At 39.9% G+C, this 12,458-nt stretch overlaps 2 protein-coding genes across 3 annotated transcripts in view; one reads left to right on the top strand and one right to left on the bottom strand.

Moving 5' to 3' along the window:
- The window catches only part of ATG4A (autophagy related 4A cysteine peptidase), a 57,727-nt gene extending 53,718 nt beyond the window's left edge, over positions 1-4,009 (bottom strand). Inside the window, exon 1 of the mRNA XM_047844501.1 lies at positions 3,888-4,009. Within this exon, the coding sequence (XP_047700457.1) occupies positions 3,888-3,897 (10 nt within the window). The 5' untranslated portion in view covers positions 3,898-4,009. The remainder of the gene's footprint in view (positions 1-3,887) is intronic.
- Positions 4,010-4,134: 125 nt separating this feature from the next.
- Positions 4,135-12,206, top strand: PSMD10 (proteasome 26S subunit, non-ATPase 10). 2 transcript variants are annotated; one of them, XM_047844689.1, is made up of 5 exons: positions 4,135-4,312; positions 6,732-6,830; positions 7,761-7,907; positions 8,002-8,168; positions 11,256-12,206. In XM_047844689.1, the coding sequence occupies exons 1-5, from the start codon at positions 4,199-4,201 to the stop codon at positions 11,407-11,409; spliced, it is 681 nt and encodes a 226-aa protein (XP_047700645.1). In that variant the 5' UTR covers positions 4,135-4,198; the 3' UTR covers positions 11,410-12,206. The 2 variants fall into 2 exon arrangements, with proteins under 2 accessions (XP_047700645.1, XP_047700646.1); XM_047844690.1 differs by having other exon boundaries at positions 8,002-8,089; positions 11,256-11,396.
- The last annotated feature ends 252 nt before the right edge of the window (positions 12,207-12,458 follow it).

Genomic DNA, 12,458 nt, shown 5'->3' with positions numbered 1-12,458 from the left:
AGTCCAGAAGATGAACTTGGCATGTTTTAGGACCTACAATCTAGGTGACCAGTAGAAAAGCCAATAGGAAACATTCAATCATAAGAGCAGCAAGGGAGTCAGTCCCAACAGGGGCCTCTTTGACTCTTGATAGATAAACAGTAACCACATTGTTCCTTCATAACTTGGGGCCAGAGACAAAAGGGACCTTCTCCCTTATACATCTGTTTATCTTTCAGCTTTCAAAAAGCCAAGGGGTACCTTACCCTTAGCCTTAAGGGACTCAGAATTGAAAGTTAACTGCCATGTTGCATCAAAATTAAAAAAAAAAGAAATAAAAATAAATAAAAGTACAGCACATCATCTATAAAAGATTACCCAAACAAGTCACTCAGTAGGAGAGGTACTTCGAATTGTTTTTCCAGCTGTTTTTAGCAATCAAATACAATTCCTTGATGTATTATTAAGGTAAAATGTTACTATATTCACTCTTGTGTGAATACCATACACCAAGCCTGCTGTATTTCTGTAATCAACAAGATAAACATTTACTGAATACCTACTACATACAGGACACTTTTACTCTACATCAGCCCATCAGCAAACTAGCATCTGGCAGGCCAAATGAAGTCCACTTGTGTTTTTTTCTATGGTAAACAAGGTAGTAATGATTTTTACATTTTTTAACTGCTGGGAAAACTGCCCTCAACCACTATTATCAAACACTGAATGGCTCTGGAAATTAGCTTTTGCTGAAGACTTGATAATGTTCCTTAATCAATCCAATCTAAAATAACAAGGCAAACAGCCTTCTTTTTGAAAGTTACACTGCAGGAAAGTCATTTCAACAACTAACCTTGTTTGAGTCAAAAGCAATGTCCACATGCTTTATACACTTCCCATGCTCTCACAAGTCAAAACAACAAAGTCACAATGAGATACCACTTCACGCCCACTAGAATGGCTATAATAAAAAAGGTAGACATTAACAAGTGTTGGTAAAGATACAGAGAAACTGAAAGCCTCATGCATTGCTGGTGGGAATGTAAAATGGTGCCGAGGTGGTAGAAAACAGTTTGGCAGTTCCTCACAAAGTTAAATAGAGTTGCCTTGTGGCCCAGCAATTTTACAAGTAGGTATGTATCAAGAGAAATGAAAACATGTCTGCACAGAAACGTGCACACGAATGTTCATAGGGAAGCATTATTCATAATAAACAAAAGGTAGAAACCACCCAAATTCTCATCAACTGATGAACCGAAAAATAAAATATTGTAAAACCATACGATGGAATATTATTCAGCCACAAAAAGGAACAAAGTTACTGATAAATACTAAAATTTGGATACATGTCAAAAACATGCTATGTGAAAGAAGGCCGACACAAAAGACCACATATTGTGTCATTCTGCTCATGCGAAAATCCAGAAAAAGAAAATCCGTAGAAAAAGAAAGTATCGGTTGCCTAAGGCAGGGGGTAGAAATGGGGAGTGACTGAAAATGAGCACAAAGTTTCTTTCTGGGGGGATGGAAATCTTTTAGCTAAGACTGCAGTGAGGGTAACACAACTCTAAATTACATTAATAATAATCAAATTGTACATTTTTTAAAATGCATAACACCAAAAGCATGGCCTACAAAAGAAAAAATTATAAATTGGACCTCACCAAAATTCAAAATTTTTGCACTTCAAAAGACACCATTAAGAAAATGAAAAGACAAGCAATAGACAAGAAGAAAATATCCACGTATCATCCATCTGGCAGGGACTTGTATTTAGAATACATCAACAATTCTTACAACTCAACAATAAAAAGGTAATAAAGATCATAACTCAATTCAAAAGTGGGAAAAACATATGAACAGACACTTCACCAAAGAAGATACACAACTGACTCATAAGCACATAAAATGATGTTCATCATCATTAGTTGTTAAGGAAATACAAATTATAACCAGATGAGTTATCATTTCATACCCATTTAGAATGGCTATAGTAAAAAGACAGACAATAACAAATGTTGGTGAGGATCTGGAGAAACAAAAACCCTCATTCATTGCTGGGGGAAAAACAAAATAGTGCTGCTGCTTTGGAAAACAGTTTTGCAGCTTCTTAAAAAGTTACACGTAAATTTGCCATATGTTCTAGTAATTCCACCCTTAGGTATCTACCAATAAGAAATGAAAACATATGTCTACAGGGAGACCTGCACACAAATGTTCTTAGCAGCATTAGTCATAATAGCCAACAACTGGAAACAAACTATTAACTAGTAAGTAGACAGACAAAATGTGTCATAGCTATAAAGTAGAATACTGTTTGGCAATAAAAAGCAATGAAGTATCGATACATTCTACAATATGGATGAACCTTAAAACTATTATGCTCAGTGAAAGAAGCCAGGCATGAAAGACCACATATTGTATGATTTTATTTAGATGAAATCTCAAAAAAGGGAAAATTTATAGAGACAGAAAGTAGATCAGTGGTTACCTGGGGCTGGGAGTGGGAATAAGAATTAACTATAAATAAGCATGAGGGCAATCTTATTGGGAGAGTGAAAATGTTCTAAAACAGATTATGGGGATGGCTGCACTACTAAGTAAAGTTACTAAAAATCATTTGATTGTACATTTGAAGTGAGTGAATTTTATTCTATGTAAAAAATATTTCAATAAAGCTGTTGAAAATAGGAAAGGAACAGTAAGGGAAACTGGGTGAAGGGTACACAGGAATTCTGCTCTATCTTTGCAACTTTTCTATAAAACTAAAGCTATGCTGAAATTTAAAAAGTCAAATAAAAGTTAACAAGGGTATGTTTGTCGGTTGATATCAGTATTTGGCAGTACCTATCAATGTGAAGAGACGTTTACAAAGATGAAATAAAAAATCTCATTACGGATCAGCATTAACAGATGAACATTTGACATGATTCTTAAAATGGGGAACATTGACTGTAATCCCCAATTAAACCAAATGTTATCCCCCCAAAAAAGAATTCCATTATTCTTATTAGTAGTCCTGTATTACAAAACAAGTACTCAACTATTATTTTATTTTTGGATTTCATCAATAAACATTTGTTGAAATTTGTTTTCTGTCTTGTTAAATACGTGCCTACAAATTATCCTCAATTTTGCCTTTTGGCCTGCAACACCTAAAATATTTACTATCTGGCCCTTCACATAAAGTTTGCCAAGCCCTTCTCTACACTATAACAGGATACATACAAACATTATCAGTCTCTTTCTTGAGTGTATTCTTATCATTACCTAGTTTTGGCATAACGCCCTCCTGGATATGCCTATAAAGGATAAGCCTTGCATCTCTTCTGCTATGGCACTATTTGGGATTTCCATAAATAGAAACACTATTAGCTTAATATTTCTAGCAAAGCCTCCAGGCCATCGTTGTTATCATGACACTAAAGGGCCAACACCATACCACAATATCAAGACTCTCATCGAGTTGTGATGTCACCAGGCCATGGACTCACCGAGGTCAATTAGATATCAAGTGGCTCTTACGGCCTCACACCCTGCCTTTGGCATCACCCTGGCACATCACCTTACTATGGAGGCATATGCCATCACTGCTGTGACAGAATTCTGCCCTGATGCCGCTCCGCCAATATGTCAGAATAATTAACCCCTACTTCTTTCCTCTCCTTTGGTGGCGGCAGAGAGGGGGAGGGTAGCCACAGCCATCCGCACAAGCTCAGGAGGTAGTCCTCAGCTCCTACTGTTGTCCCTTCCGCCTGCCACTGCAAGTCACAGGGCCCCCGTGGGACAGGACCTTCAGGCTCCCATAACTCTCTTGCCAGGACCCCGTACCCGTTTCTCGGGGCCGACTCAATGGCCCAACAGTGACCACCCACCCCGGTTCCACACGAAGCCGCTCCCCGTACCTGACTCCATTCTCCAGCTGTCATCCTGGGCCAATTCCACCGGCCACTTGACTACGGCGGCCGCAAGGACCCTGGGACTTGTAGTTCCGCACTGCTAGGGGCAGAGCCGGCGACCGCCGCAAAGGCGCCTCCCTTCCCGGAATTGCCCTCGAACTGCAACTCCCAGAGGCGCCCCGCGGTGGGAAAGGGGCAAAGGCACGAGAAAGATCAGTGATTGGTGGAACTCTGTCGGCTCTTTTGATTGGCAGTCAAGGCTGGGGACGTGAGGCGGTCGTTGGTCCGGTGTTGCACGGAGATCCTGGAAAGGCGAAATGGAGGGGTGTGTATCTAACCTAATGGTCTGCAACCTGGCCTACAGCGGGAAGCTGGAGGAGTTGAAGGAGAGGATCCTTTCTGATAAATCCCTGGCTACTAGAACGGACCAGGTAAAGGAGTTCTGGGGCCTCTCCGCAGGCTGCCGTGTCGACCAGGCCCAACGTGGCCGCCTGGCCTGGCCCAGACGGAGGCCGGTTCCGTGAGGGCCAGATCCCCGCCCCCACCGCCCCATCCTTCCCCGGGGTCACCTCAGGACTCGGGATCGGGCGGTAGGAGCTAGCCCCGCAAACCTCTAATATTTGGGGGAAGAGGAGGCCCATACTAAGCACGCTAAATTTTGGATATTTCTAGAACGTTTACCGCGTTTCTCAGAAATGCCTACTCTTTGAGATACCCGTGAGGAGGAGATGGAAAGCTTTTTTTTTTTTTAATGTGTTTGTTTACTTTTTCTAGTAAATGTATACAATGAAACATATGTAACCGAAAGCCAATTCTCTGGAGGGCAGTTTAGTAGGAGCTGGGGATAAGGTCGAGTGGAAGAAGCACACGTTGTTAAAGTAACCCTGGATCATGCGTCCGGTAGCATTGTCCTACGAATACTCAGGAGAGAAGTTTACGTGGGGCTTTCAGAACATAGAATGGCAGGACCTGATTCAGTCTCCCTCAGAAGAGTGAATGTTGTAATTGGAAAGGTTTTGCAAAGGAGAGAAGGTTGGTTAAACCTTGAAGGGTGAGTGAGATTTTCTTAGAGGGTGAAGGGGCATTCTTAGGCGGAGGCAGAACAAAAGTGAATGGACTTTGGAAAATCTGCTCTTCGGCTCAAGGGACTCCCATGCTTTCACCCTGCGTTTCTAGAGAGATTCACTGTGACCTCAACAAGCCAACAAATATTTATAGATTACATTCTACATGACAGGCACCCTGCTAAGCACTAGTCAGATAGCATCATATACTTGTGAATCCCCATTTTGTGTCTTTGAGAAGAGTAGAAGTCAGGAGACTTTACTCTGGAACTTTCCTTTATTGCTTAACCTGAAAATGGCCTTATCTTTATTTAGTTTACTTTCATCATGATCTGATCGTTTTTAATACTTTTAATTTAACTTAATAATGTCAAATGAAGTTTTAATAATCTATTCATCAAGTCAATGGCATAAAAAAGAGGGAAGCTATTCAAGATCAAGAGACTTAAGAACCAACAATCCTATGCAAATTATGGGCCTTGTAAGGAGCCTCATGTAAGCAAAGCAACTGTTAAAAAAACATTTGGGGGACTACTGGGGAAATCTGAATACAGACAGCTTTAGATGTTATAAAGGAGTTAGTGTTAATTTTTATTGGTGTAATAATGGTCTCAGCTATTTTAGACAGCATCCTTCTTTAGATACTGAAATGTTTAGGGATGAAAAGTCATAATATTTAGGATTTGTTTTTTTTTAAATGTCATGGAGGAAACTAAGTGAGGCAAATATGACAAAATACTAAATCTAGGTGATAAACATATGGGTTTCTATTATATTCCCTCTATTTTTATGTGTTTGAAATTATTTTATAATAAAGTTTGAAATACCACATTCTTTTCCATAGAGCTAAGAAATAGAGCTGTCACTGCAAAAAGGAAATTCCCTTTGAGAGAAATGACTAACTCCTAGCTTATTATTTTTTAAAAGCAACGTTGCTGTCTAATTTTGTGGGTAGCATGATTTTTAAATGATTATGTGGATAATCTCAACTAGTTGTATAGACATTTCTTTCCCATAAGATTCATTTGTTCTTGGGGGGCCTGAGTGGCTCAGTTGGTTAAGCGTCTGAGTTCAGCTCAGGTCATGATCTCACAGCTTGCGAGTTCACCCCTGCATCGGGCTCTGTGATGACAGCTCAGAGCCTAGAGCCTGCTTCAGATTTTGTGTCTCCCTCTCTCTCTGCCCCTCCCCTGCTCTCATGCTCTCTCTCTGTCAAAAAAATAAACATTAAAAAAAATTTTTTTAAGATTTGTTTTTTTTTTTACCAGAGTATCTATAAATTTTGTGTCAGACAGGGGTTTGTGTTCCAGCTTCACCATTTAATAGCTATGTGACCTTGGACGAATTGCTTACCCTGAGGATTCTTAGTTTCCTCATCTGTAAAATGGGGCTCATGTCCACTGTACAGGATCATGGAGATTAAATGAGATGATGCTTGCAAAACTCATAGTGCAGTGCCTGGTATAAAAGAACATAAATAATATAACAGTAAATAGCCAAAGCTTTTTTTCTGCCAAGGCTTGAAATCAGTTTCTTGCTCTGCCATTTTCATGGCTGTATTCTGCACAGAATTACACCTGTCAGTGGATTCTCCTCCATGTTACTAAAACCTTGGTGTCTCTGACAGCAATAAGTAATATAGTTTAAGGACCTGAGGGTCCAGGGCTCTCTACTTCTTGTTTCCAAACTGTAGGTTTGCTGGCCTCAATATTAATTTTTTATGCTTTCTTACCTTCTATTTCATCTCAAGAATGTTGATCTTCTCACTTCTCTGTTTCCCGTGCAGGACAGCAGAACCGCATTGCACTGGGCCTGCTCAGCCGGACATACCGAAATTGTTGAATTCTTGCTGCAACTTGGAGTGCCTGTGAATGATAAAGATGATGTGAGGACCAGGCAGAGTTGATAAATGCTCAAGTTATCTGTAGCCTCTAGTCTAGTGTTCACTGAAAACTGAGTATTAAGCTCACAAACAAAATTGAAACCTTTATGACTAGGCAGTCACAGCAAGGGGCCCTGGTGACCAGGCACAGGACTAGAGGTTGCCTTATTTTAGAATGTTCATTCTGCCATTCAAACCCTGGAGGTTAAGGTTAACACGCAGATTAAGGCTATAATACTACAAATCCTTTTTATTATGTTGGGAAGTTGTGGGGGGGGGTTTTGTTGTTTTTTTTTTTGTTTTTATTTTGTTTTGTTTTTGGTGAATACGACCTGAATACTTAGGGCTTGGATATCCTTTTGTTGTTATAGAGAGATTTATTGTAATGATATTGGCTCTATTAAGATAAAACTTGTGAAGAATAAGGATGGAATTTTTTGTAGGCAAAGATTCCTCTTCAAGGATACTCACTGAAATAATACTTATAATAGCCAAGAAATAAAAACAATTTAATGCAGGAATGGTTGAGTACAGTATGAATATCTCTACAATAAAATAATATGCAAGCAATAAACATAAGAATCCAAAGAATAACATGCAAAAGTCTCACAACAAAACGATAAGTGGACATTGTGGGAAATGCAAACTCACAGAACTTTATATCCTGCCATCCCAATTTGAGAACACATTATATATATATATATATAATTATTTCTGTGTTAGGGGATTATGGGTGGTTTTTTTCCCCTCTTGTATGCATCTACTGTCCACATTCTCTGCAGTGCTTAATGAGGGAAAAAGAATGTTATTTTCTTAAACCGTTCACACACGGCTTTGTGTAAACCTTACCTGCTAGTATTAATCCCTGTGCATTTCCTCTATCACCCTCCCCCCCTTCCCCCCCCGTTTTTGTGCTGCCTACCTCTTTCACAGGCAGGTTGGTCTCCACTTCATATTGCTGCGTCTGCTGGCCGGGATGAGATTGTAAAAGCTCTTCTGGGTAAAGGTGCCCAGGTGAATGCAGTCAACCAAAATGGCTGTACTCCCCTACATTATGCAGCTTCCAAAAACAGACATGAGGTAGGGTTCCATTCCTTGGCTGCCGTTTTTGAGTTCTGAAGCTGTCTATGGCCACAAACCGATGCCTGCGTTGTTTTCTCCTCCATTGGTCCAGATTGCTGTCATGTTACTGGAAGGCGGGGCTAATCCAGATGCGAAGGACCATTATGAGGCTACAGCAATGCACCGGGCGGCAGCCAAGGGTAACTTGAAGATGATTCATATCCTTCTGTACTACAAAGCATCCACAAATATCCAAGACACTGAGGGTAACACTCCTCTGTAAGTGACAAGTAGCAGTCATTTGTATTCTCCTTGACATTAGCCTTCTTGCACTAATTACACATCGTTTTCTTTTTTTATTCTGCTTGGAAATGTAATACATGTGTATGACCAAAAAAAAAGTTGAAAGTACACAGATGTGTGAAGATGAAAATTAAAATTCCCTATGTCATTTTTTATATATTTCCTCCCATTCTTTTGTACACAAATGTGCATATTTAAAAAAATTTGTTTGCAAAATTAGGATAATGCTATGTACGTAATTATATCTTGTTTTTTTAACCTAGTATATCATGAGCATTTCCAATGTTGCTATTTTTAAAATGTTTTTGAATGGTCATATGCAGTTCCATTTTATGGATGTGCCAAAATTTAATCACTCCTCTTCCTGCACATTTAAGCTTTTTTGGGTTTTCCACGAGTATAAATAATGCCACGTTGACCAAGTTCATACAAAAATCTCTGGCCCTCTTGCTTATAATTATCCTAGTATAGACTCTTAGAAGTAGGATTGCTGAGTCAACAAATACACACATTTTAAGAGTATTGCTAGGTATTACCAGGTTGCTTCCAGAGGAATTGTATCATTGTACCCTTCCAGCAACAGTTTGAGGGTGCCTATTGCCCCATCACCAACACTAGAACCATTCTTTTGTTCTATCAGACATGTTGCCTCGTAGTTATCACTTATATTTTTTCATTTTCAGGGAGGTTAAACGTTTTTTAATGCCTTCAACTAATTAGATTTCTTCTCTAACTTGTACCTTTTTGGGTTCCTTTCTCTGTTTGCTTTTGGGGGATTAAATTATTTTTAGTGATTTTTTTAAGCTCCCTTGATTGACATACTAAAAATGTTAACCTGCTGTGTTACTTGAAACTGTTTTTTTCCCAGTTTGTCCATGTTCATTATTGTTTTAAAGAACAGAAGTTTTTCAACTTCCAAGCAGTCAAACCTAGTCATCTTCCCTCAGGAATAGAAAGTCCTTTCTCGGGGCCCCTGGGTGGCGCAGTCGGTTAAGCGTTCGACTTCAGCCAGGTCACGATCTCGCGGTCCGGGAGTTCGAGCCCCGCGTCGGGCTCTGGGCTGATGGCTCAGAGCCTGGAGCCTGTTTCCGATTCTGTGTCTCCCTCTCTCTCTGTCCCTCCCCCGTTCATGCTCTGTCTCTCTCTGTCCCAAAAATAAATAAACGTTGAAAAAAAAATTTTTTTTAAAAAAAGAAAGTCCTTTCTCACCCTGAAGTTAGTTAAATACTTACCTATATTTTATTATAGGCTTTTTTTTTTAACATTGCATTGGTTTTGGTTGACAGTTACTGTTACTGTCAAATCCATCTGGAATTGATTTACATGTGTGACCTGAGGCCGTCCTCTGCCTTGGTATTTTTTTCTGCATTACTTGGCTACTTTTCTTCCTTATTGGGTGGTGACTTTTTTGAACCAGAAATTCTATGAATCTCCTTTTTAGTCTAAAGTGAGATTCAGTTATTTTAAGTACCGTTTTCTTAACTCTTAGTTTTTTAAAAAGTTTTTAAAATGTTTATTTTTGAGAGAGCAGGGGAGGGGCAGGGTGGGGGGGGAACACAGAAGATCTGAAGCAGGCTCCTTGCTGACAGCACACAGCCCGATGCTGGGCTGGAACTCATGAACGGTGAAATTATGGCCTGAGCCAAAATCAGACGTTTAACCGACTGAGCCACCTAGGCACCACTTCACTCTCAGTTTTAAAAGTCTTTTCTCAGGGCACCTGGGTGGCTCAGTCAGTTAAGTGTCCAATTCTTGCTTTCAACTCAGGTCATGATCTCACGATTCATGGGTTCGAGCCCCACATGGGGCTCTGTGCTGATGGTGCAGAGCCTGCTTGGGATTCGGTCTTCCTCTCTATCTCTCTCTCTCAAAATAAATAAATAACATTTAAAAAATAAATACATAAATAAAAATCTTTTCTTTAGTCCTGAGTGACTCTGTTTAGAAATACTTACAATTTCTAGCTCTTTTCTCCATAACAAGGAGGAACCCGAAGAGTCAGGCAGGAAAGGGTCCTGGGAAGAGGCTAGGATTGAGGGATATCTGGAGACTGTTTACTCAATTCAAGCTTAGCCACTTAACCAACTATATCAAATACTTACATTAGGTAACTTGGAGAAGTAAATTAACCTTCCTGAGTCTTACTTTCCTCATCTGTAATATGAGAAGAATAATTCCTTCCCCACTACATTGTTTTGAGGCTTAAATAAAATAACATGAGATGTGCCTAACACCCTGCCTGATAAACTGTAAGTGCCTGCCAAAGTTTTCCCCTCAGTTACTGCTCAGCTGTGTCATCACAGGCAAGGACTCTAACTTCTGTCACAGTTTCAACTGTAAAATGGTGATAATAGTACTGTGCTGACTTACAAGGTGGATATAAGGATCAAATGAGGTAAAATCTTTTAAATGGTTCTTTGAAAAATTTAAACCACACAACTTGCTATTAGCCTGTTATACAGATTGGGGCTTTTCTAAACTCTAGCCCTGAATTATTGTGTGCATTCGGTGTAAACCACCCTAATCTCAGGGGCGCCTGTGTGGCTCAGTCAGTTAAGCGTCCGACTTCGGCTCAGGTCATGATCTCGTGAGTCTGTGGGTTCGAGCCCCACATGGGGCTCTGTGCTGACAGCTTGGAGCCTGCTTCAGATTCTGTGTCTCCCTCTGTCTCGGTACCTCCCCCGCTTGTGCTCGCTCTCTGTCTCTGAAAGATGAATAAAACTTAAAAAACATTAAAAAACTAAATAAAAATTTAAAAATTAGAAAATTAAAAAACACCCTAATCTCCATAAAACATGGAAGTTGCTCTTAGGCTGGCATTTCGATCCCTTCTTGTTCTGTAATGTGTCCAGAATTATGATTTATGATCGGGTATTACAAGGCCGTTCCACTGAATTTTAATTTACGAGCAGTCCTTCCCAGGCAAATTGATTTTCCCTTCCTGATTAAATACCCTGGTACTACACTCCGTAATAATGTGCAGTTCAGACCATGTATCAGGAAATCCTCATCGTTACATGGAGTTGGTAGGGAGTAATCAGTCTTTGTGGTCTTCAATTTCAGACACTTAGCCTGTGACGAAGAGAGAGTGGAAGAAGCAAAACTGCTGGTGTCCCAAGGAGCAAGTATTTACATTGAGAATAAAGAAGAAAAGACACCACTGCAAGTGGCCAAAGGTGGCCTGGGTTTAATACTCAAGAGGATGGTGGAAAGTTAAGCAGCTCAGATTCATTCTTCCTGTGTGCGTCTTGTGCTTGTCCCCAGTGCCCTGGAAGCTAATGTACTCGTGCCCAAGGCACCATCTGAAGATGATGGAGGTCTTCTCTCATCTTCAGTGTCCTATAAATCTGTCGAGTATCGTTCCTGCTGAGGTGTTTGGTCCAAGCTTGCAACTTGCTTTCCAGGCATAGATTAATTGTTGAGATTGTTTTACTCTTGTTGTGTATGATTCTGTACTGAATCTTGGTTAATTTTGAGTAAGCGATTCTGTGGCTGTTGTGAGTCTTTGGCACCCTCCCGCATACCCTCGAGTCCCCTCTGAGGCAGAACAACCCCAGTAGCACCAGGCCATTTGTCCCACCACAAGTTCCTAGGGAGGTTTTCGAATGTTCCCCCTGTCTGGTCAAAACACATCCTGACTTGTCTCTCAAGCTCACTCAGAAGCCTATACCAAATATTTGTTTTTCTCAACAGTACACTGCAACTTTATTTTTGTTACAGGAGGAATACATATATATTTTAAAGGACCAAATTTTCCATTGGAGGGCATGCTACCCAAGTTCGGAATTCATAAACACTAAAATATAATGAAAAATAACAGCCTGTGTACCCATGCATCTTTTTAATAAGCCCTTTTCTTCCAAAATAAAATGTGTTGTTTTTAAAAAGGGAGTTTCAAAGTACCTATATTAAGTCACCGTCCTGTACTGCAAAGAAATGTCAAGCTTGTTACATGTAACAAAAATGAGTTCTGATTTGTATTTCAAAAACCAAAAATAAAGTGTTGTTAGAATCTTCCAGTTTTTCTTTCAAATCTGTTAGAAACTCATGCAAGCCTTAAAATCCTTCATAAAGACATTTCTCGCTTTTGCCGACTCCAAAGTCCATAAAATTCGTGAAGCTTGAACTGCCACTAAAAATCTTTAAAAATACTCATCTTCTGAATTGCTAATTAAATGTGGAGCAAAAGAAAGTAAGTGGAACCTTGAGTTCAATTTAGGGAAACAACTCAAATGGTTACCAGTCGTAAACTCTAATGGACTCCCA

The sequence above is a fragment of the Prionailurus viverrinus genome, chromosome X (assembly GCF_022837055.1).
Source record: "Prionailurus viverrinus isolate Anna chromosome X, UM_Priviv_1.0, whole genome shotgun sequence".
Taxonomy (NCBI): Eukaryota; Metazoa; Chordata; class Mammalia; order Carnivora; family Felidae; genus Prionailurus; species Prionailurus viverrinus.
Note: the sequence above shows the minus strand (reverse complement) of the source record. Positions and strands in the feature narration are given on the sequence as shown.